The following is a 24,560-nucleotide window of genomic DNA, read 5'->3' as shown; positions in this document are numbered from 1 at the left end:
TTCACAGAATGTGTAAGACCTTAATGTTACCACATCCCACATGCAGCCAGCTTTGGCTGAAAATGCCAGAGAGGGCAAAAGTTGTTTGTGAAGAGAGAGAAGCACACAGAAGGACACAGGCATCATGTTTTCTTGAGAAATTGAGTTAAAAATAGTAAGTTTAGAGTTCTGCTGTATTTAGCCTTGAAAATAAAGCCAGTAGTGCCTTCCTAATACAGCTGTTATTTGCACAGCATTCCTCTGAGCTGGCTTTGGGGCTCTGCTAAGTCTGTAGCCACAGCCCTTCATCAGGAGTGGGGGGGGGTGGACAATAAGCAGGAGGCTGACCTGCAGAGCAGAGGCATCCAGCCATCCCTAGAGGATGATCTGAGCTCCTTCCCCCATATCCCACCTGCAAAATGAACCTGAAACAGAATAACGACCCAAAGGGAATTGTCACTTAGGCAAGATATGCTTGACAAATAAATATCCCTTGCAGAAGGATGATGCTGATTGAAATCTCTCCCTCTGCCCGGGAGTATCTAGGAAGGATTTCTGAGTAGTGCTCACTTGCCTTGGACAAGATAGGTACAGAAGGGAGGTGGGAGGAGTGGGCAGCTGCGCTGTTGGCAGTGGGCTGTGGGTAGATGCACTGTTTTTTTGTTGGTACTTTCAGAACACAAAACATGGTCACCCACAAGAGCTGGTACCCTGGGGATTGAACTCTAAATTGATGGGTACTGTTGTGTTTAGTCCTGATCAAAACACAGTAAGGAATCACAGGTTTTAAATTCCTCTGTGTTTGGGTGAGTAATGGATATAGGTCAGTTGTGGCACTGTACATCAATGTGAGATGGGGGCCATCAGGAGAAATATTCAGGATTGTGTCCTGGCTGAGTTACACAGGAAAGGAAACTCTTCATGGAGGAGCACTGGTCAGCAGACAACTTGGCATTGAAAAAGCTGTAGGTGTTTCTGCTTTAGATCATCTTCAGTGAAACTAGAACTAGGGTGGGGTTTTAACATAACAAGTGATCCCAGCCATGAAGCCATGCAGAAATTTTAGCGTTCTTTTGTGGACAAATGTGGAGACATTCTGATAGATAGCATCTCCCCTTTCATTGTCAGAGTCACTGGTAAACAACACTCTTGCACTGGTGAGCCTCAGTGACCATTCTCATGTTATGCAAAACATTCTCATGTTATGTTAAACAAAATATAAAACCTTGCTGTTCCCACAGGCAGGAAGAGCCTATCTTCAATCTGACTGTCAGGGTCAACACAGGGAAGAGAAATCTTATGTGTAGCATGAACAGGCTTTCACAGTATCTACAAAAAACATGGGGAAGAGTTCACCTCAGCATCCCCCCAAGAGCTTGCTACAAGCAGTTTCAAAAGTTTTGGGATCAGCTGCTGCTCAGACATTTCTCAAAAAATACCATGCACCTTCATCCCATGCTTTACTGAAACACTGCACATCTGAACCTCTTACTGGAGCTGCCCATGGACTGCCTCCTGCAGCCTTGTTCCACTTGGATACTGGGAACAGGGACAGTCCCACAGTAGTCTGAGCAGCTCTCAGGTCCTGTGGCTGCACTGAGCAGGAGTGAGCTGCTCAGATCTCTGTGCTGCTCTTGCATCTTGAGTGAGATGGACAGACTCCTCACATTCTGTCTGAGTCAGGGATCAAACACGGGCTGCTCTCCCCATGGACTAAATTTTAGATTATTTATTAAATAAATTGAAAAGTGAATTCCAGAGAAACTTTTTTTTTTTAATTTCCCCAGAAAGCAGGCATGCCCACAAATAGCATGATAATATGTTAATTCTTTAGCTGCAGAACAATTACGGTGAAGTTCTGAAAATGGCTTTGTTAATAGTGTTTCTGAAGCCAAGAAATCATTATCTAAATTACACACAGACTAATCTATTGCCCTTTTTTTGTAGAGGAGAAACTGTTTCTGCATTAATATGATTCTGTAACACAGTTCTGAATGCTTTTTTGCATATCTTGCTTGCTGTTTAGGAATTGTTCAGCTTGACATCAAAAAGTATGGTCTCTGAGATTCGTGTTGAAACATTGTGACTCTAAGTCTCTGGTCAGAATAACTTCCAACAAACAGTTCTTCAATAGAAAAATTGTGAGGAAATTTTAATCCACTCATGTAAGAAAGGCTTTGGTTTATTTCAGTCTCAGGCAGCTTTCTTGAGAGTAACAAATGAATATAACTTAGTGCAAGACTGACTAGAAGGAAAGGTTATTCTAATTTTAAACAAAACTAATTTCACTCATACTCATTCTCTGATACTATGTACCAGAACATTTGTATCTTTCTGTTTGGGACAGGATTATTATTATTATTATTATTATTATTATTATTATTATTATTAGTAGTAGTAGTAGTAGTAGTAGTAGTAGTAGGAGGAGGAGGATAGATGACAAAGGATGGTGGTTGTTGTATCCTTATCACATCACTTGAGATTTCCCTAAAACTGTTGGATGACAAACTGTTTTCTGGGCAGGCTCTGATTTCCAGTGACCCTTTTTGCTTTGTATTAGGCAAAGTTGTTTTCCTTGTCTGAATATTTTATGGTTTGAGTTCTGTTCTTCATCTTCTCCTCACCTCATCTGTGGGGCTTCTGTCTGTGTTCTGTCTGGTTGTCTAGTTCCTGGACTGACTGAATTTTTCATCAATTACCACAGGTTCTTTCTCTTACCATTTCCAACTCTTCCTCCCTATGTATTCCTGTGCCTTGGTTTCTACTTCTGAGCCTTTCTGCAAATCTCAGCATTTCTGTTATAGATCTGTACAAGCAGTCACTGAGCTAAAACTAGGAGAGTATCTGGTGCAGCTGGTGACAGCCTGTCTACCACAACATGGGACATGTTTGTGTCTGGTTTCTAAAGAGCATCTGGATGTCCTGAGTTGCCTGAAAGTGCCAGTGTTGGGCAGTACTGCCTTTCTCTTGCCAGATACAAACCTTCCCTGAAAAAAACCTGCTCTTGGATTTCTGTCTTGCGTAGATTCTCTGTGTTCCTGTTAGTGAACTGAAGAAACTCTCTGCCTTATAAGGACAGTAATAACCACCAATTCACCAGGTATGTGGGAGAGTTTTGTGTCAGACTAACGTCTAGTGTAAACTGAAGTGCTGTTGATGAAGATTATTCATAAGTTTTGTGTCCTCAGAGTTCTCCTTTTCTCCCAGTATTCCTCCCCCATGTTTTGTAGCCTTGTCAAGAGTCATCTTTGACTGGTTTCCTGTATTGCCATAGACGTATTTTTGCATTTCTGTCTCATCGTAAAAATACTGTTTATCATCCAAACACATCTACCATCATTTAAGTAGGAGAAAAACACTCCCAGCAAATTCGAGCAGTGCTCTAGAAGATCAGAGAGGCTGCACAAATTCCTTCTCTCTGAATCTAGTCATCCTCTTCAAAGCTCTCCTGTCAGGACTTAGGTGTCACATATTCCAGTGGTTCTGTTTTCATACTGACATATCTAATAATTGTAGGATTCTTGAACTGAATAGTAGGGAAAGACTTTGCCAGCAGTTCTAGTTAGCTCAGAAACTGTTTTTATTCGTTAAAGTCATACTTCTTTTCTGAGCTTTTTCTCAAGTTTGTGGTGTTTCTTCAAAATGCGTCTTGGGAAGAAAGCAGCTCTGTCTTGCACGCAGAGATAATGATAAGGGTTGTGGTTAATGTGGTGTGGGGCTGGCAGGCACTGCCAGAGCACAGTGGATGCCTTTAGGCTAAAGCACATATGCAAGGTTCATTTCTCACAAGGGACACAGGTGGGAGTCTGCCCTACAAAAATCTTTTTGCTGCTGATTTCATAGAAAAAAATTGAGATCCCTTTCCTGTCATGGAGATTGCAAAGGCAGTTCTGTAGCTCAACACATCCCAGAGCATGATGGATCTCCTGTGGCAGTGCCCAGAGAGTTACACTGATCAAGGGCTTAGCCCTCAGAAGCCTTTGAAAACAGGCACTGAGCATTACAATTCTGTGTGAGGCAGACAAATCTGGTTAATGTCTCGCTCTTCAAAGTTTTCAGGTATTAGGGACATTCAATCCACACACTTGAAAGGACAGATGGACAAAGCAGCTTCTTTCTTGCATTAATTACTTGTGAACCATCCTGTCTGTTTCCAGCAAAGTGACTTTCAAAACAAGCCAAGAACTGATTTTCCTGATGGCTGAACATTAAGAATTATGAAGTAATGTTACAAAACATGGTATTAAAGGAGATTTCTGTCCCACAATTAAATGCAGGGGCAGCAACACAGTGTATGCAATAAACCATTATCAAGCTATAGTCACTGTCAGTAAATCTCAATGGGACATGAGCCACTTTCTTATTTCCATTTCCTACCACAGCAAGGCTCTCAGGGATATAGGAGCTGCTGCTGTGGGAATGGTTTAGCAACCTTATTCCAGTGCCTGCACCAGTGAACAGTACCCAGATCGTAAGTGTCACTTGTAATAAACAGTTAAGCCTTAAGATTAGTTAGATCTTTGGTTTGCAAGGGTTAAAGTCACATAACACTTCAGCAATCCTGCTGCTTGGGCAGATGATGTGGTGCTGCATTCAGTAGGGAGTAATGAAAAGTCATTGCTGTGACAGTAGTGAGGCAAACCAACAGAAAATCCTGAAACTAACTCGAAGCTGCTGTATAAATACAGCTTGTGTGAGAACACAAGCAAAAGGACGTTTCATGTGAGATGGAGTCTCTGTTGCTAGTAAAGGAAGCCTCTAACGTGCTGGGAGGGAAGGAGGTTTGGGGAAGATAACCTAAAATTTCCATGTACACAGAACTGACAGGACCTGGATCAAGTCCCCTTGCAGCCAATTAGATTGTAGCTTCTCCCTGCTTCATAAGCTCACACGCAAAGTGACTTTTCCAAGGGTCCCAAATGTTTTCCTTTTCTGGCTCTTAAAGACATCCTTCATTTTTCAATTCAGCAGCACCCCCAGCTGTGATGCTGCTGGTCTGACCCTTGCATGTCTGTGTAGGCATTGTCCAGCTCACAGGCTGCTGTTGGCTGCCATTCAGTGGGGCCCCCTGGCCTGTCAGGGACATGCCTGAGTCCTGGACAGCCTCTGTGGTTCTCACACTGCTCTGGGAAGTCTCAAGTGGCGCAACAGAAAGAGCTGCAGAGCCATACGATGGGGCAGGCTCTCTGAGCAGGCTGTCCAGGGTGGTGACAGCAGAGGACTTACAGCATCTTTCTGAAGTATTTAGAGTCAAAGGAACCAATAAGACATTCTTGTGCTGAGAGCACTGTTCCTGGAGGTTTTAACTGTGACACTTCAAATGCACACAGTGCTGTGAGCATTTGTGCTTCTGAGCAGTACACGGTGCTGTGAGCACACAGTGCTCCTGAGCAGCACAGGGATGTTCTCCCCTGCCATTCTTGTGAACCTTTTACACAGGAGAAGCACAGCAGGAGCCCTGGCTGGCAGGAAGGCAATATAGCTCACTCAGTGGAGAATGGTCTCTGGGGCCTGGCTGTTTAAATCCAACCAGACAACTTCAATTCCTATCTCTGTGTGTTGCAAAGGGGGAGCAGGATGTTGCCTGCAAGTGGGGTGAAACAGCATGTTCTAAATTATTGATTTTCTGTAGCACCTCTGGGTACCAGCTGCCTCTTCCCAGCCAGCTCAGAAGATCCTAAGAGCCCATACAAGTGATCAGAGGCATCTTCCTACATGAATTTAAGCTTCAGGAGGTCTAGCTCTGATTACTGAGTAGTTCTTTCCATTGCAGTGTTCAAAAAGTTATTCAAGCCAGTTTCTGGATGTGTTTGAAGCCCATCACATGGCTGTGGACACAGTCAGCTGGAATCCCTTCCATTTGAAAGTCTTCATTTCCTGCAGCTCTGACTGGACAGTCAAGATCTGGGATCACACCATCAAGTAGGTCCTGCTGGGTCCTGGTGTGGGTGAGGAGGTCCAGCCTGACGTGCCAGCAGCACATGTTGACTCTGTTCATACTTTAGTCTCAGTTTTATTCCCAGGTGTTGATAATACTAATTGCTTTTTTATTTTTTGTACTCAGATTTGTACTTCCCAGGTATGAGATATAAGGTATAGCATTGGCTGCTCCAGTATCTTGCCAAGCAGCATAGTCAGCCCAGAGCCTGACTGACTTCTGATATGGCTTCCTTCAGGCAGGACCTACTGTGGCAGAGAAATGCTACAGAGAAATGTCAGGGAGTGGTTTCTAGCTTCAGGGGCCAGAAACCTCCTAAGAGCCAGAGAAGAAAAAATAAAATTTGGAACATTTTAAAATATGGAGTGAAGTTCAGGGTTAGTGGTTAAGGAATGTCTGGTTTCAATCAGGAAATTGATTTTGTTGTAAATCAGTCAGAGTCACATATTTCCTGTTGCCAATACTGCTCTAATATTCAACGTTGCTGTCAGAAGTCCAGATAATTTTTTCCCATATGATTATTAATATTAACCAGAGAGACTCTATCTTGCTGTGTGTGTTGGAAAGAAGTTTTCAAAATGCTTTCAGAAAGAAAGAAGGCAAGAAAGCAAGGAAGCAAGCAAGCAAGAAAGAAAGATGCTCTCTTCTCATTGCAGCAGGTCAAATCCTGACCCAGTTTTATTGGTGCTCAGCTTTGCCTTTGGCTCAGACCCTGGCTGTTGTCTGTCATAGAGAAATACACCATCTCCCACTTCTGCAACAGCCAGGTGTTCATGGCTCAGTGTTACACTTCCAGAGTGTCATGTGTTTACATGAATTCTTCTCTCTGTGTCTTTTTTTATAGGACTCCACTTTTTGTTTATGACCTGAGTACTGCTGTAGGGGATGTTGCGTGGTCTCCTTACTCCTCCACGGTGTTTGCTGCAGTCACCATTGATGGCCAGGTGAGAGGCTGGGAACAACACTGCTCTGATTCGAGCTGAGAGAAAGACAAAGGAGATTAGGGCTGAGCATGGGATGGGGCCAGCCCAATCCTAGTCAGGCATATCAAGGAGCCACCAGCAGGAGCCCACCCTTTCCTATGCTTTCCTGCCTTTGGCATACACATCCCTGGACATTTATCTCTCAGTCTTTCTCAACGTAGGTGTTGCAAACGCATACAAGTCCTTCCCTGCTCTCCTGTTAACCGTGTGAGTGCAGGTGTGCAGCTTGCACATGGTTATGCATGACTAAAACACTGAACTTCCTCAATATGAAATCCCCAGTACATCCCTGGGGGTGGAGAGGTAATGGTACAGATCTGAACTCCCCTATACAAGCTGACATCAGGGCATTGATTCTGAACTTTAAGGGTGTAGAGCAGCAGTAGAATAGAATGGTTATATACTTACACTGATATTTAAAAATAATTTATAGTAATATGCCCAGGGTCAGCCCATACAACTTTGTTCCAGTTAGATAAAATCAACATTTTTCCACCATGTGAGGCTGTCTCTAAGAGTAATAGTTTGATAATAAACTCTATAGACCAATCCTAATATTGGCATGATGGCAGTTACATTTTTGCCTCTAGCCAGGAATTGCAGTAGCTCAGATGGTTAATTTGGGCTTGGCAAGTAACCAGGACATGTAGCTATCCATCAGCACTTGTTGAATACTGTAAGAGGTCATTGCTCTAACACCATGAGCTTTATGTTTAGCTGGTATAAACTAGAAAGTCTGTGCAGGTTGGCCAGAATTACTCTAGTAAAAGGACAGCCTTTATGTATCCCTATCATTGAATTGATGCCTTGGCTACTTTATTGTAGTTTAACCTTTCTATTATAGCAAGAAAATAATTTCACTGATACACTGGCTCAGGCTGTGAATTTGTCTCTCCTGAGGAACAGAAATCTCTTCACTGGATCACCTGTTCTCCCTGGAAAGCTCAGGATGCCACAGCCTACAGAATGTTGATGCTCTTCCTTCACAGCCAGGGTCAGGATTGGGTCCTTCTTTTGTGTATCTGTCTGTCCCCAGTCTCCCCTACACCAAATGAAGGGCCTGCATAAAGGCAGGGAGTGTGTTCAGTGCATCAGTCACACCCTCAGACTTGTTTTCCACGAGTGACATTGTGTGTGCAAGGGTTCTGCTGGCAGTCACAGATTTGATTGAGTGCTAGGGTAAGCAGGGCTGAGAGCTGTGGGTACCCCAGCTGTGTCCTGGTGCCTAACTGTGGGGAAGAGGATGGAGATGTCTGCAGGGAGGGATACATGCTGGGCAGCGTGAACAGATGGAGGGTAAACACTGAGTGTACTTGGATTTCCTACTTATGTGGTCAAGTTTTGGCAGCGAGTTCATCTCTAGAGATGCCCCATGCCACTTGAGTTCTTTCTCAGAGCTTTACCTACTGCAGAGAAACTGTTGTGGTCTTGGCAAGAGTTGGCACTGTGGGGTCTTCCCATCCCACCCTCAGCTTGTCCTAGCCACATTAGCCACAGCTTCCATGGACCTGGACTCTCTATGTCTGCTGATAAGGCAAAAGCCTGTTTGAGTTGGCAGCACTGCACTAGGGTATTTCACTTGGCTATTCTGGGATCTAATTCAGTAATCCTAAATAGAACCTAATTTAGCTGAATCTAATTCTGCTTCATGCTTTCTATCCCAAACTCTGAGAAGAGTGGCCATCAACCAGGAGCAGCCCAAAACTGGGCTGGCCAGTAGGACAGGTCCAGGCAGGAGCTGCTTTCCTATTGTGGTAGGCTGGCCAGGGCTGATGCTGACAGGAATATTGGGTCTCTGTGTTAGCTACCAACCATGCTGGGTGCAGGAGGGTGTGTCTGAGACATAGCTTAGTTGCTATTGTTGAACAGAACCTTCTAGATCTGCAGTGGAAGTGGAATAAATAGTTGTTTACAGCCTTTTCTATTCTGGACATATTCCACTTTGTAGCAGAGTGCACTTGTGAATAACTCAGTGCCTTGAAAAAGGGCAGGCTCCATTAATGCTGGGGGAAAAAATCTACATTAACAGGATGTTCTATGATTCTCCAGAACAGAAAAATACAGAACATGAAGCCAAAAAAACAAAACATTACAGGCCTCCTGTTTGCAGGCAGCCTCTGTCTTTGCATCTGCACATAATCATGCCTGCAAAATTTGAAGGTTGCCTGGAGGTGGTTTTAAAATCAGGCCCTAATTGCAGTCTTCAAGAGATACCTGGCACATTCTGTAAAACACTTTTCCTTATTCAAGCTGATGCTATATGTCCAAAACATGTATGAGCCCCTTAGGACTGACTTGGAAATTGGGGCATTTTAGTATCTAAAAATCTCTCAATCCCCATGAATCCAGGAGGTAGGGATTTAATAAAAGCTGTAAATATCAGGGTCATTATGATAAAATGTGTTTGTTGGCAGCTGGGCATCTGCTTTGGACAGCTCTGCTCTTCATAAATAACCCAAGTATGCACATTCCACTGCTGGTGCAGTGGATAATAACTGCTACTATTGCTCTCCATCATGTTCTGGTTAATTTCCTTAGTTTCCTGCTCTGCTTGCTGATCATTTTATTTCAGAAAGCTCATAAACAGAGATTCATAAAAGAGAACACCTTGTTGTAGATGGTAAAAGCCTGACAGAAAGAAAAAGGCTAGCTGGGATGAGAGACCCACTTTGGAAATTAAAAAATTGGAGGTGGATATGAATATCTGGACACTTCCATTTAGGGTACAGGAAATGTGGAGTTATTGGTCAGCTTATTGTAAGGACAGAGGGCAGAGAAATGAAAGGGATTTAATTCAATCCTGCAGCATTTAGAACTATTCACTTTTGGGAGTTTGCTGTAAGTCCATCTTAAACTTACATTTAAAGTATAAAAAAATAAGTGAAACATGTGAAACTGGGGTTCATACCTGAAATTTCCTCTTGGTCTTCTTTTGCTTACTTTCATTAAAGAAGGAAATGGTGTTGACATTTCCTCCACTTCTGTGTGTGCAGAATGAATGCATGAATTGTCACTCCTCTTAAAAAAGCCAAAGACTTATCACAAGCGTCCTCCTGGCTGGATCCTCTGGCTGGATCCCAGGCTGTGGGTCATAGCTGCCCTAAGCAATGGGTGTGATGGTGTGGTCAAGCTGGGTTTTTTCAGCCTAGAGAAGGAGCCCGGCAACCTGCCAGTACCTTCAAGGAGATCATTGAGAATTTTGAGCCAAGATCTTCACAGCAGCACATGAAGTGATGATGACACACAACAGCTGAAGTGAGTTGAAATGAGGGGTTTGGGCTGGATATATGGAAAAAAATCTTTAGCTCTAAAGGCAGTCAGGTAGTGAAATATCTTGTTCAGAGAGGCTGTGCTGTTTCTATCTGTGGAAGGCTTCAAGACATGATTGGACAGAGCCCTTAAAAACCACATCTGTCCTCAAGGTTGACCCTTTTTTAAGCAAAAGGTTAGAGACTTCTGTGAGTCTCTTTCAACCTGAATTGCCTTCTAATCCTGTGACCCTATGAAGTGTCCTGTGTGAAAAGGAGGATCTCAGGGGTTTTGCCACAGGCTTGTACACAGTACAAGTCCATTCTCTCTCATGTTTTTGTGGGCTGTGTTATTCATTACTAGTGCAGCAAGAGGAGGGTCCTGTTATAACCATCTGTAGTAAATATTGATAGCCTCAAGATAAATGCCATCCCAGTGTTCAGTCTGCAGAGAAAACTGGTCAGACATTTGCTCCAGGGCTTTTCCCCATTAGTGAAACTGTTGACCTTTCAAGATGAGAAAACTTTAAACAACCCAAACCTTCAGGAAGTTAGTTAATGGTTTGTGCTGCTGCTCAGGAAGCAAGTGTGCTCTTTCCTGCTTATATAAACCTATTTTACTGTTTGTACAACTGTTTTGAATGTGAAGCCTTGAAGACCAGCTTTCTGTTGAATCTAACTCACAGGATAACATGCCAAGGTTATTCTGCCAGCTGGACTTGATGCCATCCTTTCTCAGAGAAGAGAGAAGCACTTGCTTAGTGCTGGCACATGTGTGAGTGTACACAGAGCAATTTGCAGAAACTTGCTGCCCATTTAGCATGGACTTGAAGCAAAAGCCAAACTCTAAAGCATGAATGATTTTGCAGACAAGAGGCTTGTTAAACCTTTCAGGCTTGCAAATATTTCCCTGGGTATTGTTGACTTAGTCCTTTCTCTCCTTGTAGGACATGAATGGAGGAGTGCCAGCAAGCCTCTCATCTGCTGATGCTTTTGCCCATAGGTGTCAGGACAGTGAACACAACTACAAATGTCCTTGCTGCATTTGAATCTTTCTTCCTCTCCTTTTGCAGTAGCCCTGGGGTATTATCCATATCTTATTGGGCTACCACTAGCTCTGCAGGGCTGGGACAAGGTCTTTCCTGGCTCTCAGCACTGTGACCAGGGAGATTGCAGGGGTGTAAAGACACTGAATGAGCATAAGTCTCTTTGCCATCACCCAAAAGGACCTTTGAGTAGGCTGAAGCAGGTGGGAGCTTTTTTAAAATGGCCTTGAAATTGTATTTGCAGCATAAGTGGCTGTTTCTTGTAAAACTGTTCATTTTCTTCTGCTGCAAAACCTAAAAGGCTCATTCTTATTCCCTGCTGAATCTTTGAGATTGATGTGGACTGCTGGAGAGTCAGCTTTAGAACAAGGGCTGGTGGCATGTCAGTGCTCAATGAGATAGATGGTCAGAGCCCCAAAATTAATGCTGCCTTCACTTTGTGCCAATTAGACTGTTCCCCATTCTCCTCCCTCTGCCACCAGACTCTTTGTACATCAGCATTTCTCTCCACTAGCAGCTATTTTTAGGGAATAAAGCTGGCCTGTAAGACTTTGGTTTACTATGGCAGGCTCTGGGTCCTCACTTCAATACTGATGCAGCCCACCTCCCATCATAGCTTGCTCTAGTGGTCTCCAAGCTTCAAAATGAGCATCAGGCATCTCAGGACACTACTGCTCACTCACATCCATTAGCTGCTGATTGCAGGTGAGGTGACTTTATCAGCACTGTAGTTGGTTTCAGCACAAAGTTGAATTTAAACCCCTTTTGTCGATGGCTTTACAGGAATTGTTTTTTTGCAGAGAGGCTCACAGGCCAGTTTTTCATTACTAAAGCCATTGCTCTTTCAGATTATGAAATATGGCATTTTGACAAAACTGATCCAGTGAGATTAACTAGTTCACTCAGGCACACAGGAACCAAGTTTGCCTTTTTCTGCTTCATGGGTGTGTAAATCAAAAAATTTACTTTGACAGCATCTCAAAAGATTTTGTATGTTGATTAATCTGTTAGACTTTGCACAAAGACCTACTGGGGGCTCAGAGTCCATCAGGAGAATCTGCAAGAGTTTATAGAGCTGCCACTCTCTGCTCTTAATTAATTAATTAATTTACTGCGAGGAATGGCTCCTCACTTAGGCTTGAATTTGCAAGTTTGGACTTTTGTTTTTTTGGCCACTGAGAGCCTCCAACTGTCTGTCAAATCCTTCTGTACAGAGATAGCAGCTCCTGAACCTTGATCTTTATTCTTGGCATTTTATAATGACCTGCAATCTGTGTGGGTTCATTTTAAATGCCAGTCTCCACACCATGGCAGTTCACTGTCTGCCCTGTGAGCGGCTTTGCTGCCCCTGCCATGGGGTGCAGGGGGCAGAGACCAGTGACTGCCTCTCCCATCAGACGTGGTGCTGCCCTTTCTTGTGCCACTGCATGCCCTTGCCCTTGCCCCAGCCTGCAGTGCAGACTCTCTCTGGCAGGGCATAGCCAGGACCCTGCCAGCATGAGAAGAGATGAAGCTTCAGCCTGACATCAGGGATTGAATGACCCACTGACTGTGGGTCACAGCAGGGACAGCACAGGGGGACCGGCACAGCTGGAGTGTGTATTCAGGCAGCTCAGCCTTGGGAGGGTTGCCCTGGGGCACCTAAAGGACTGATTGAAACCATCTCCCTTGCACTTTATCAGGTATTTGTGGTGGATGTAAGAACAGGAAAGTGTCAGGATACTGGAAAGAAAGACTCTTTGCCCAGTGTTCAGTACTGTGACAGTGCAGATGAGATCAGCCAGCCTAAACAAGCTACCCAGAAAGATCCTGGGACAAATCATTGGTTGTTCTGTTTGTGAGCACTTGTAGATGAAGGAGCAGGCAGTCTGGTAAGGTTTTACTAAGGCTGTATCACATAAAACCAATCTAATGCTGTTCTTAAGAGTAATAGGGCTGGTAGGTCAGAGGAAGGGAATTTAGCCCATGCTTACAGGTTAACTTCAGGAACACTGCTTTATCCTAATCACTGAGGCATTCAGGGGAGAGCCAGGCTGGCAGAACTGGTGACTGACGAGCAATGTAGCTTGGATAGACAAGCACTTTCTTGCAAAACAATATCTTGGGGTTTCCAGAAGAGGCCAAATGCTCCTCAGCTGGTCTGAATGAATAGCAGCTCTTCTACATGCTGAGGCTTTGATTTCTTACTGACTTGTGGGAGCTGAGTCAAATCACCTAAGGCTGATGCTGTTTTCCTACCATGTCAAATTGGGAATGACCCAGTTCTTATTGAATGAGGAAAAGATAAGAGATGCAGCCCTACAGTTCAGTCAGGTGACAGGCATTCTTTTCCCTGCTATGTCATGTGCCCTGAAGCACCGGGCTGGGCTGCTGCAGGACAGAGACATGTGCTTAGCCCTCTCCCATACCTAGGAACATGCAGCTGGCTCCTGGCTGGTTCAGCCCAAGAAGTATATTTCACACATTCCTGCTCATTCTCCAAGCAGAGAGCTGCCTCTGAACATACCTGTAACAGAGCTGGAGCCTGTTCTTTCACCGGTAGCATGAAAGTGCTGTGAAAGGCCGTGAATTTTATGATCAGGACCACTGAGGTTCAGGATTCCTGTGTTGACACCGCAGAAGGCAATGAATGTTTTCTGAGTCAGGTCTCCTTTACTCCTGCCAGGACCCAGACTGCCCTGCATGTCAGAGGGACCAAGAACTGTCTTGCAACATTCATTTGTAAATGAAAAATGTCCTGCTAGGGAAAATTAACTGTATTGCAACCTGTTCTTGCTACAGTGGCATTATAGAAATCAGGCAAACTAAGGTCCCAGTGCAGAGCAAGCTGGGCTGCCCTGCCTGCCCCGTGCCTTTGGCACGCTCCAGTAGCTGCCATGGTGCTAGACAGAGTCTGGGGGTGGCCTGCCCGCTTGTTATATGTATTACCTGAGAGTTTGAAACAAATCATCTGTGGAGCTTGCGAATGGATGAGGGATCATGATTCAGTCAAGAAAATGAGGTAAATCGATCAAAAGGACAGTGAAAGCCAAGCTCTGAAAGAGATGTCAACTGGTAAAGGGCAGCATGGTATTAAATTATACCCCCACCTTTTGCACTTACACTGATTTTATTCTTTGTTGCCAAGTTACCAGGCATATCTGCCTTGTTCTTACACACATATATATTTCCCCCCAGTCTTGGTTCTGGATGCCATCAGGATGTTTTTGAGCATGCTAGCATTGTCCAGCCCACTGCTGGGGGAGGAAGGCTTGTAAGACTGGAATAAAAGTACAGGAAAGGCTCCAGACATGGCAGATTCAGTAGGGCTTTGAGGACAAAATAAAGACAGTATCAGTCGAAGTAGCTCTTCAGCTCCCTTCTTTATGAGCCACAAATATCAAGTAGTTTGTTCTGGTGGCAGAGAAGTTCTGCCAAATGTTCTGCTTCCCCTCACATCCCCTCACATTTCCCTTCCTGATGCCTCAGGGCAGGGAGCAAAAGGGTGTAAGGACAGAGGGGTCCAAGTCACCCCAGAGGTGCCAAGCAGATGAAGACCTGGGCTGGCTTTCAAGCTGTAAGTGCAGTTGGTAGAGCAGGTGAGGAAAAATAAGTCCAAAACTCTGAATGTGGTTTGGTGCTGGAGCTGTGGTACTTGTCTTGGACGTGCACTGTGCCATGCTTGCAGAGGAGCTGTGTGGAGATGCAGTGGGGAACAGCTGGATATTGGGGGGTGGAGTGCATTAGCATGATTTATAGACAGAGGAGCTGTTGGTCTGGATAAGACTGAGCTGGATTTCTTCTCTGGCTGTTTGGAAGTCAAGCATCAAAGCAGCTCATTTATGTCAAACATTTTCTGCAACGGTGACACAATAGACTTAAATCCACTATTGCCTGTACATCAAGCATGAAGAGAAACTCTGTTGTTACTGTGATGGCAGTTTAATATTGTTCTAATTGGATAAAAAGTTTCTACTTGGAAACTGCAGAATTCACTTGGTCCCACCTCAGAGGAAAATGGGCTCAGTGCTTGTTTTTAGGGACTTAGCAGAATTGCTGCCCTTTCATCAAGAAATTTGCTTTGAACATCTGCCTGGCTTATCTTCTACCAGCCTGTCCAGCACTTCAGTACTGTGGGTCTAGATTTCTTTTGATTGCAGTTGATACCAGCTCAAAAAACCCCATGCTACAAGGAGCTGCTTAACTCAGCAGCTTGGGCTTCATTTGGAAGACGCTACATCTTCTCCTGTGCTTTCTTGGAACAGGCACGGAGGTTTACAAGGATCATAAATAAAATTGCTGTCAGAGTAATTAGTTACTGTCCAGAGTTTTATTCTTCTGTAGTTATGGGTGAAACAGAAGGGAATTTTTGCACTTTCCTATTTCAGATATTTTCAGATTTTTTTTACATCTCTCTTAGTGTCTTTTTCCATGTTTCTTGTTCTTGGAGTCTGATTTATCTTCCTTTAAGCAAGTGACCACATATTGTTCCCAAGTAATCTGTAGAAAAAGGACTGAAATGCCCTTACTCGTTGTTTTTTTAGCTCATTAGCAGAAAAAAATAAGGTGTCTGCTGTGGTCTGCAAGGAGCAGGCACTCCAGATTCCTCACTTATTTCTACAGAATCTGCAGAAGGTACTGAAATGAGTTTGTCAGGAGGCTTTTGCCTCCTTCCCTGCTGGTATACACCAAAATGGAAACATTTTTGAGGTCTGAAAACCAGAGGTTTGAAACCTTCACTCTTTAGTTTCTAAATTGCTCCTGGATGAGCAAACGTGGGCGAGCAAATGTGATGGCCCCAGGTCTCAGTACCTGCAGTGAGGGACCAGCCTCTTCAGCATGAGAAGAGGCATGCAAAGCTGGCAGAAAAGAGGACTCTCACTGGTTTGTAAACTCTGAATGGATAATGACACAAGTAACATTTTATAAAAATGCACTTTTGTACCAGCTGCCTGACAGTATCTGTGAATCAGTTCTTGTCTGGGTGCTGCTGGATGGGTGCCTGCCCTGGAACCTGTGCTCCATGAAGGAGGGTTTGGACATGGTTCTGGCTCTGGTCATCCTGGCTCCCCATGAGTCTGATACTTGAGTCACACATGGGGCTGGGTAGCACTTGTGTAGGTCATGGTTGCTCTTCTCTGGGTCATAGGCTCTGAGAGGGCTCATCTGGCAAGACCTGAGAGGCCATCTGTGTGGTCTTGGGGCAGGGGCACCATGGCAGCAGGATGGAGAGAAAACTGTGTGTCAGTGATTGTCTGTGATGGGAGATCCAGCTGGATCCCACTGCATAATCCTAAATTTCTGAGCCAGCAGAGCAGGGGTCTAGGGGCTCTGTGGCTAGGGGACTGAGTCTCAAGGAGAGCTGCAGTTTTCCAGTCTCCATTCTTTGGGAAAAAGCCCTAGGCAGCGTACAGATGGTGCTGGCCACATGCAGCTCTGCTGCTTTGCAGCACTATGAACCTGCCTCAATTGTTATGGGAAGCCCAGTGCTCCTTTTAGGCTACTCCCAAAGCATCAAAAGCAGTGTTGCTCTGACCCCATTTCCCTTTCTCCTAAGAGTAACTGTGAGACTTTAAGTCAAAACCTCTGAAGTCCTTCTCAGTGCCCGTGGCCCACCCCTCCATCTGGCGTGTCTGACAGCTGATAGGAGGCTGATGTTTCCAGCTGAAGAACTGAAATAGTTTGTTCTTTTCCACGATTCTCTTGGCAAAGGAAAACAAGCCCATTTGTTTAGAAGCTCATAAAAGAGGAGCTTTATAGTAGGAACATTCATAAACTTGTTTGCTTTTGACCTTCTCCACATTGCCGATGGTTTCAAGTTCTTGTCCCAGGCATTGTGCTTGTCTGGGCTGTTCGTGACATTTTTGAGAAACAGCCTCACCCAGAGTAATTTAAATTGCTCAGCACTCCAGCACTGAGCCCTTGGCCATGCCATCTCTCTCCGAGTGCAGGGCTGGGCAGGATGTGTGTGGGGGTACACTGACAGCCCTACAGAGAGCAGTGAGCAGTGCAGACCTGCCTGCCAAGAAGAAATCTGGCCACTAATTCCACTGCCACTTTTTTTTCCCCTAGATTAAATGGTGCTACTCAATCAGTGAGCATTTCCCAGGCTCTTAGATTACTAAATTCATAAGAATGTATCTATGAAGGCAAGAAATCAGATCTTTAATGAGCGTGGCTTGCAGGATACTGATATGCTTTGAAAGAGTGCTTGTTTCTTTTCTGAGAGAGTAAGACAGCAGGTGTAAAATACAAGCCAGAAGAGCCACCTTGATTTATGTTGAGAGGCAGGAAATTGAAGTTACCTTTGCTGGACTTTGAGGCCTCAAGTGTCAGGTCAAAATTCACAATTTAATGCTGGCATGTAGTAATTTGAAAAGATAAAAAAGCTGCTGTGCTTTCACCTATGCTTCTGATGACTAGGGAAGGGCTTTCCAAACTGCAACCTTGTCTGTGGCTGATGCTTTTTATTTCCTTCTACTGTCATGGATTTCTTCAAAATATGTCTTGACAACCATATTGTCAAGTGCTTTTCGAGCACTTTACTATTTTATTTTACTTCAGTAAAATAAAATAGTAAAGTGTTCCTTTTCTTATTTTTTGCATCTGTAAGACCTTTGTTCTCCTGCTTAGATCAAGGACATGACAAAGTCCTAGACTTTTACTCCTATGAAGACACAGCAGCTCATGAGACTGCCTGGGACATGTGCTTGCACATGGCCCAGCTCTATGCTATAAATGGATTCAGATAAAATTCACTGACTCATTGGTGCATAATGGGAAAGTACATGTAGTGATTTGATACCTTCCACACTCTTTGAAATAAGCTTTTATAGAGCAGCATTGTCTGATTTCAGATAATTCCTAGATTCAAATTGTCAGCCTGGCATATTGTGGAAATTACATGTTTCCTTTGTCTCTTAAGTGCTGGTAAACAAGACACAGCTGGAAGGAGGTTTACAAGTAGTTCAGTTCTAATTTCCTCTATATTCCCACTGTACTTGTTAGCATAAAGCATTCTCTTCCTAATTTTTCTGAAGACAGAAAAGGGAAGAGAAACATAAGGCTGAAAGTCTTCATGGTCGATACCAGGTGGAAATTCAGGATGCTGGAAATGGCTCACCTCAGCCCTGGGCGAGAGAGGCACATCATGTTTTATTAGCCTTTGCAGCCTGTATCAGTAACTGGAGCTAATTGCAATTATTGGGAGATAATGTTAAGTTAATTCATTCTCTCAAGTAACTGCCACTCTTTCCTCTGCACAATGAAATGTGCATTATGGTGCAGCTGGGGATGTAGCAGGTCTGTGTCACTGGGCCAGAAGTCTGAAGTGCATGCCAGTGGGACTCCTGCCTGAGTGGGTCCTCGGGCCTCTCTCCCTCCATCCTCACCCTTTCTGTTTGGCTAATTTCCTGGCACTTTTCCTAATGTTGTGGGAGAAGGACATGTGTGCAGGTGTAGTCTGGGCTAGAGTGAGCTGCCAAGCTGTCCTGTTCTTCTCTGGCATTACCCCAGGGTACACTCTAATCATACTATGGCTGTTCCCATCACTTCCCCATTACTTACAGGTTTGTGTCTTAACCGTTGTTATTATTAAGCTGAAAATGTTAGAGAGTTCTGTAATAAGCAGTAATCAGAATTTCTGACAGCATTCCCCATTTTGGGCATCAATCTGTGTTAGACTCTGATTTAATGCCTGTTTGTCTCCTTACTCACACTGAGAAGGGAGATTAAGGTCTGTGAGGTTAGCAGTGCTGGCTCTGAGCCTTCTCCAGCCCAGATCAGCTGGAACCTTGCCAAGGCTTGCACCCACAGCAGGGAAGTGGTCCTTGCCTGTGAGCTCCTGCAGGAGAGGGGCAGTTCTCACAAGCAGCAGCTGACTTCTGCACACTGGTTACTTAAAAGAAGACCATAGCCCTGAGAGCGGATGGTAATTTTGTTCTGTGGCTGGGACATTTTTTCCACAGAACCTTTTCTTTCTGATTTCTCAAGCCATCATTCTGTCACTGAGAGATGCTCTTGCCTAATTAATCCCTTTTTTGTTCCTTGTTTTTTTTTTTTTCCTCAGGCCCATGTGTTTGATCTGAACGTTAATAAGCTTGAGCCTCTCTGCACCCAGCTAGTGGTGACCCGGAAGAAAAATAAAACAACACACGTGCAGTTTAATCCTGCCGACCCTGTTATCATTGTTGGAGATGAACGAGGCCTCATCACCTGCTTGAAGCTCTCTCCCAATCTGCGCAAGAAGCCCAAGGTAGGGATGAGCTGCATTCTCCCAGCCACAGAAGGTCCCTTCAGGCCTTGTCACTGTCCCCTCTTCTTCCATGCAACAGTGTTGGCAAAGCTCCTCTCTCTAGCAAGGTACTTACAATTACCTAAAGCCTTTTAGGTAGGATGTCTGAGATGTTAAATCCTTGTGTCTGTTCCTGTTTGAGCAAAAGGACTCAATTCCTTCTGGTAAGGAGCGGGGACTGGTGGGAAGAGGGGTTTGCTGTCCCCAGACATCACCATGGTCCAGACAAGCTCTGGTCCAGAAGCTCTGCAGATGTTCATTTGTTTCCCAAAGTTCACACATTTTCTGAGTTTTGGGTTTTATTTCCAAACCTCCTTGAAATCAAGTAAAGGAGAACCCAACTCTTGTCCAAGTCCTCCCACACAAACCATGCTGCCTGTTTTCTTGTGCTCCTGCATCAGAGCCTGTCAACTGACCACCATGTCAACTTTCCTGTAGATGATCAAGCAGTATCTAACATGTAAGGAGACTTGGGGTCCTTGTCTTGAGTGACAGCAAGGAGATACATGCGCCTCTCTGGGTTGGTGAAGTGTTTTTTCACCCATCCACGAGGGCCAATTGTGAAGGATGATAGCATCTCTTACATGGATCTATTACTGGATTTTCTTTCTGGTCTTCATCCAGCTATGAGTTGAATGGCTGTAAATGCAATGTCCTTTTACGCCCTTGTAATTCTCATATCCAGTTGTCTTGTGTTAAGTGGAGTCTTTCAGTTTCAGGCTTTTTAGAACTGATCCAAGAAAGCAATCTCTCAAGATGATCATTTATTTATGTACTCCCAAATGTTTTATATACTCTACTTATCTACTGTATTAGGCAGGGTCTTTGGCCAGGAACTAATCACACTAGTGTCACCCCAGAGTCTTCAAAATGATTTTTAAAAGGTTCCTGCAGCTGGCTGCCGCTGGAAATGTGAATCTTCCCTGTGCAGAGAGGGCATAGAAAACAGTAATGTGGCACTTTGTTCGGGGCTGAATTGTGGAAGCTGTGGAGAAGAATCTCTCATATGTTTCACACTTTTCTATTTCCTACAAAACTTCAGACTGAGACTGTCGAAGCTTTCGATGTTGTCATTAGGTTGGCTCAGGATAAATTTCCTTGGTGATTTGTGAGTCCTTCCTGGGCATGGGTGAGCACTGGACCCTGCCTGCACAGGACTTGAGCAGTGGAGAGGAGTCTCACACACATAAATGTGGCTGCTCTCCTCTTCAGGCCAACTGTGGATGATCAGCACCTAGCAATACTGCACTGTGGGTCAGAGTCATAGAAGGGTTTGGGCTGGGAGCGACCTAGAAAACCATCTAGTTCCAAACTCCTGCCCTGGGCAGGGATACCTTCCACTTGACCAGATTGCTCAGAACTCCTGAGACCTCTCAGCAGAGCAGAGCAGAGGGGCAGAATCCCCTCCCTGCCCTGCTGCCCACGGGGCTCTGGATGCAGCCCAGGACACGTTTGGCTCTCTGGGCTGTGAGTGCCATGGCAGGGCATGTGCAGCCTCTCACCCACAGCACCCCAAGTTCTTCTGAGCAGGGCTGCTCTGGGGCTGCTCATGCCCAGCCTGTGCTGGTACTGGGGATTGCCCTGACCCAGGTGCAGCACTTTGCACATGGCCTGGAACTTTATGATGTTCCCATTGGCCACCCCTTGAGCTTGTCTGGGTCCCTCTGGATGGCATCCTGTCCTTCAGGTGTGAATTCAAATGTCTCCTTCTGCTCCTGGGGGCCAGCAGCAGCCCTCCATGCAGTTATGGATGTTGTAATTTCTCTTTGCTGACCTTCTTTAAAGGCAAATTGTATGTTGTTGACAAAGCAATCTAAACTGTGAGTTTAGGAGTAACTCCAATGCGTACTGCTGACCGTAAACCAACATGTAACTACATCCCACGCAACATATAAATGGGATGGAAATGGACTCTGCTGCTCTGATGTTATTAAACCATCTGTCTCCTGCTGTCCTGGTTAGGTTTGGAGGAACACTGAACACTGAACTAAAACTTTCCCACACATGTGGAGAGGAAGGAGGGATGTTCAGGCATGACTGGTTATGTGTGGAGGTTTCTTGACTGCAGCAAGCCTGAAAGATGTGAGGATTTAAAACAGATGACATGCAGTGTGGTGGCAAGGTGATGGATCTGGCCTAGCCTGCTCCGTGCCATAAGTGAGCAAGTGGTGAGGAGATTTAGCTGATGGAAGAGAATGTTTTAGCAGAGGGACATCAAGCCCTGTCAGAACAGGCTGTGCCATCCAATGTGTATCTCCTTCCTTTGCCAGCACCAGCCTTTGTGTCCTTAGCAGCAAGCCTCCAGCTGTGTTTGCAAGAATATCATCTCACAGTAGGAAGTCAGATATATTTCCAGAGTATTGATCCAGGTTCCTCTAAAGATCAACTCAGTGTGCTCTTGACACCCTTACCCTGTGCAACCAGCTTTCCTCTGTAAAATGACAACTTTTCCCTCTTCTGGGATTCCCCAGGCTGGAGTTGACAGTCACAGAACTTACAGAGCTTTTTGTAAGTTAAGAGGGTCCAAAACTGTGCAGAGGAGTCCTGACATCCCAGCTGCCTCCTTGTAGATGGAAAAACCTGTCCATGCATGGCTCAGTGTCTGAGTACCCCAGGCTGTTCTCTTTGATCCCCACAGAGCCCAGTGGGGAAAACTGCCTGACAACAAAGTGTACGAGCCACAGCGAGTGCTTCTAAAGGCTAGGGCCACCTGGAGCTCAGCTGCCTGGTCTTGCTCTGTCAGCTCCTTTGGCAATAGAAAGGTGCCTTTTGCTGAGTTCTGGCAGAAACCAGGATGCCAAAGGGCCAGGGCAGTCAGGGGCTCATCCAGGTCCCACTACCCCTCTGTTTCACACTGATGTCACATGGGGTTGCCTTCTCAAACAGCTGGGACAATTGCTTTTGACAAGTAAAACTCTCAGACAAATCAACCTGTTTTGGGAGAACTCTTAATAGCCATATCATTCCAAACCCCAAACTTCCCCTAAAAACAGACACAGTGCTGTCTGCTTCATGTTCTGCATATTCCATAGCCATTGCAAGATAGAGATTAGAAAAGTTACTGAATTAATGTCATCCTGGTGAAATTTCAGCCATTCTGAGTTAATTGGGTTTTGGCTGTTAGTTAAAGCTGGTATGGTGGATTAGTGGAAATGGGAATGATAAGGATGCTTTGGTTCTCATCAGACCTTGGTCCCTTCCTCTATTCATGTCCTTGAGCAAGGAAGGAGGGTTCAAGATCTCTTTAAAAGATTTGCAGGGTTGGCCTGCCGATTAATTAATTCGTGTTCATAAAACACTTGGGGATCTTTAAGAAGTGTTATTTAATAGTCTCAGTTTTGCTGTCAGCTACATTAGCACAGTCTCATTTATGAACACTTGGCAGAACAAATATGCCAAGGGGGGAACTTCTCGAAAGCACTCGGGTGGTGTTTTCAGAAGTAACTTTCACCAAGACATACAGTAAAATCTTAAAAAAAAGGTCTAAAATTCCTTGTGAGTTTTGGCATCCTAAACTCATAGTGGCTCATGGGAAAAGGTGCTTTTCTTGTCGAGAGGAAGCTGGGGACAGAGTCTCTGCCACCCATCAGGCACTCGTGCCAAGGGCACACAGAGAGCACAGGGGTCCTGTGTACAAGAGATGTCAAACACAGTGGGTGTCCATGTGTCTGTGCCATGGGGATTTGAGTCCTGGATATTGCTCTACCCCCACAGACTGAAGTCTCTGGGGCACGACAGAGAGATCCCCTTGGCCCAAGCTGTATTTATTTCCATTTATTTCCATATTTTACTAGTTTCACTAGTTTGGGTCCTTCTGCTCAGAAGTGGGGGGACAGAAATGCCTGCAGTATTTTAAGATGCAGCAGTAGGAACAAGTGACTCTCTGCTGTCATCCAAGCCACTTTTAGACTCCAAGCACTCTTTAAATATTGCAGCGGATGTCAGGCAGGAATTGTTTAACTAATAAAGTATCATTTCTAATTTGTAACGACCTTGGTGGTTGAGTTCACCCAAGGGAAGCATTGCTGTAAGAAGAATCAGTTTGGGGCAGAGCTGTTTAATTAGTGAGCCTTCCGGGTTTCGTTCGAGGGTTGGAAGAAATTAAAGCATTTTGTCATCACAGTCAGAAGAATGTATGCTCATAGGCTTTGTTTTATTTTTTAAAAACTGCTAAAGTAGCCTGGCTTAACCTCTGCCAATGCCAAAAGTAAGCAGAAGATAGTGAAAAAACAGTGTGCAATGTTTTTTAGAAATTTTATGAGAGCACAGCAGAGTAGGAATAGAAGAGAAAGCAGATCAAAGAAAAATTGCAATACAGAATTTGCTGAGGCTAAGAAAAATTTCTTGGCCAGCACCCAGGATGAAGGCCAGGGAGGTAGACAACTTCTTGGCCTGATGCTTGTCTTGGATATTTATCTTGGATTATTTAGGATGTTAATCTCTGTTCCTGTTACTGGTTTTTTCACATGCAAAGCATCTCTTTTTCTGTTTCTTGGTAACAACTGAATTTCTTCCCAGGCAGTAAATCCTAATTGACTGGGTCTAGCTGGACATGAGTGGAGTGGGAAGGGGAGCAGAGCTGCTTGCCCACACCAGGACACAGTGCCAGGACTTTGCATGTTCAGGAGCTGCAGGCACACACCTGTGGGTCTGATGCTGTGTTCTTGTGACCAGCTTGTAATGTGGGGATAAGCGAGGGGTGTGGGCTGGCTCTGAGCCTTCACATTCATGTGCACATGCTGGGCAGCTGCTCTGCTGTCTCTGTGCCTTATCACACCAGCCAGTGTCACCTCTGGACTCTGACCAGCTGCATCTTTCCTGCCCTGACAATTTTGCCCTCGGCCAGATCCAGCCCAAGGCTGTTCAGCCACGGAAGGAACATTGAGCTTTGTTTCCTGAAGCACTATGGCTTTTTGGCCATAGCTGATGGCAGGGTCTGGGAGGGATTTGCAGGTGTGATGGACCATGGGAGGATGTTGGGGTTTTAAGAGAAGAGAATTTGGAGAAAGTTGGTATGTCTTTGCACAAGTTTTAAAGGAGACAATAGGAGAGTGATTGAAATCTGCTCTTCAACCTCTTCAATGCCCCTCCCCA

At 44.8% G+C, this 24,560-nt stretch overlaps 1 protein-coding gene across 1 annotated transcript in view; it reads left to right on the top strand.

The window, feature by feature from the left end:
• DNAI1 (dynein axonemal intermediate chain 1) overlaps positions 1 to 24,560 on the top strand; it is a 136,377-nt gene that overhangs the window by 88,972 nt on the left and 22,845 nt on the right. Inside the window, exons 18-20 of the mRNA XM_059837018.1 lie at positions 5,753 to 5,901; positions 6,762 to 6,861; positions 19,242 to 19,427. Of these exons, the coding sequence (XP_059693001.1) occupies positions 5,753 to 5,901; positions 6,762 to 6,861; positions 19,242 to 19,427 (435 nt within the window). The remainder of the gene's footprint in view (positions 1 to 5,752; positions 5,902 to 6,761; positions 6,862 to 19,241; positions 19,428 to 24,560) is intronic.

The sequence above is a fragment of the Haemorhous mexicanus genome, chromosome Z (assembly GCF_027477595.1).
Source record: "Haemorhous mexicanus isolate bHaeMex1 chromosome Z, bHaeMex1.pri, whole genome shotgun sequence".
Lineage (NCBI taxonomy): Eukaryota > Metazoa > Chordata > Aves > Passeriformes > Fringillidae > Haemorhous > Haemorhous mexicanus.
Note: the sequence above shows the minus strand (reverse complement) of the source record. Positions and strands in the feature narration are given on the sequence as shown.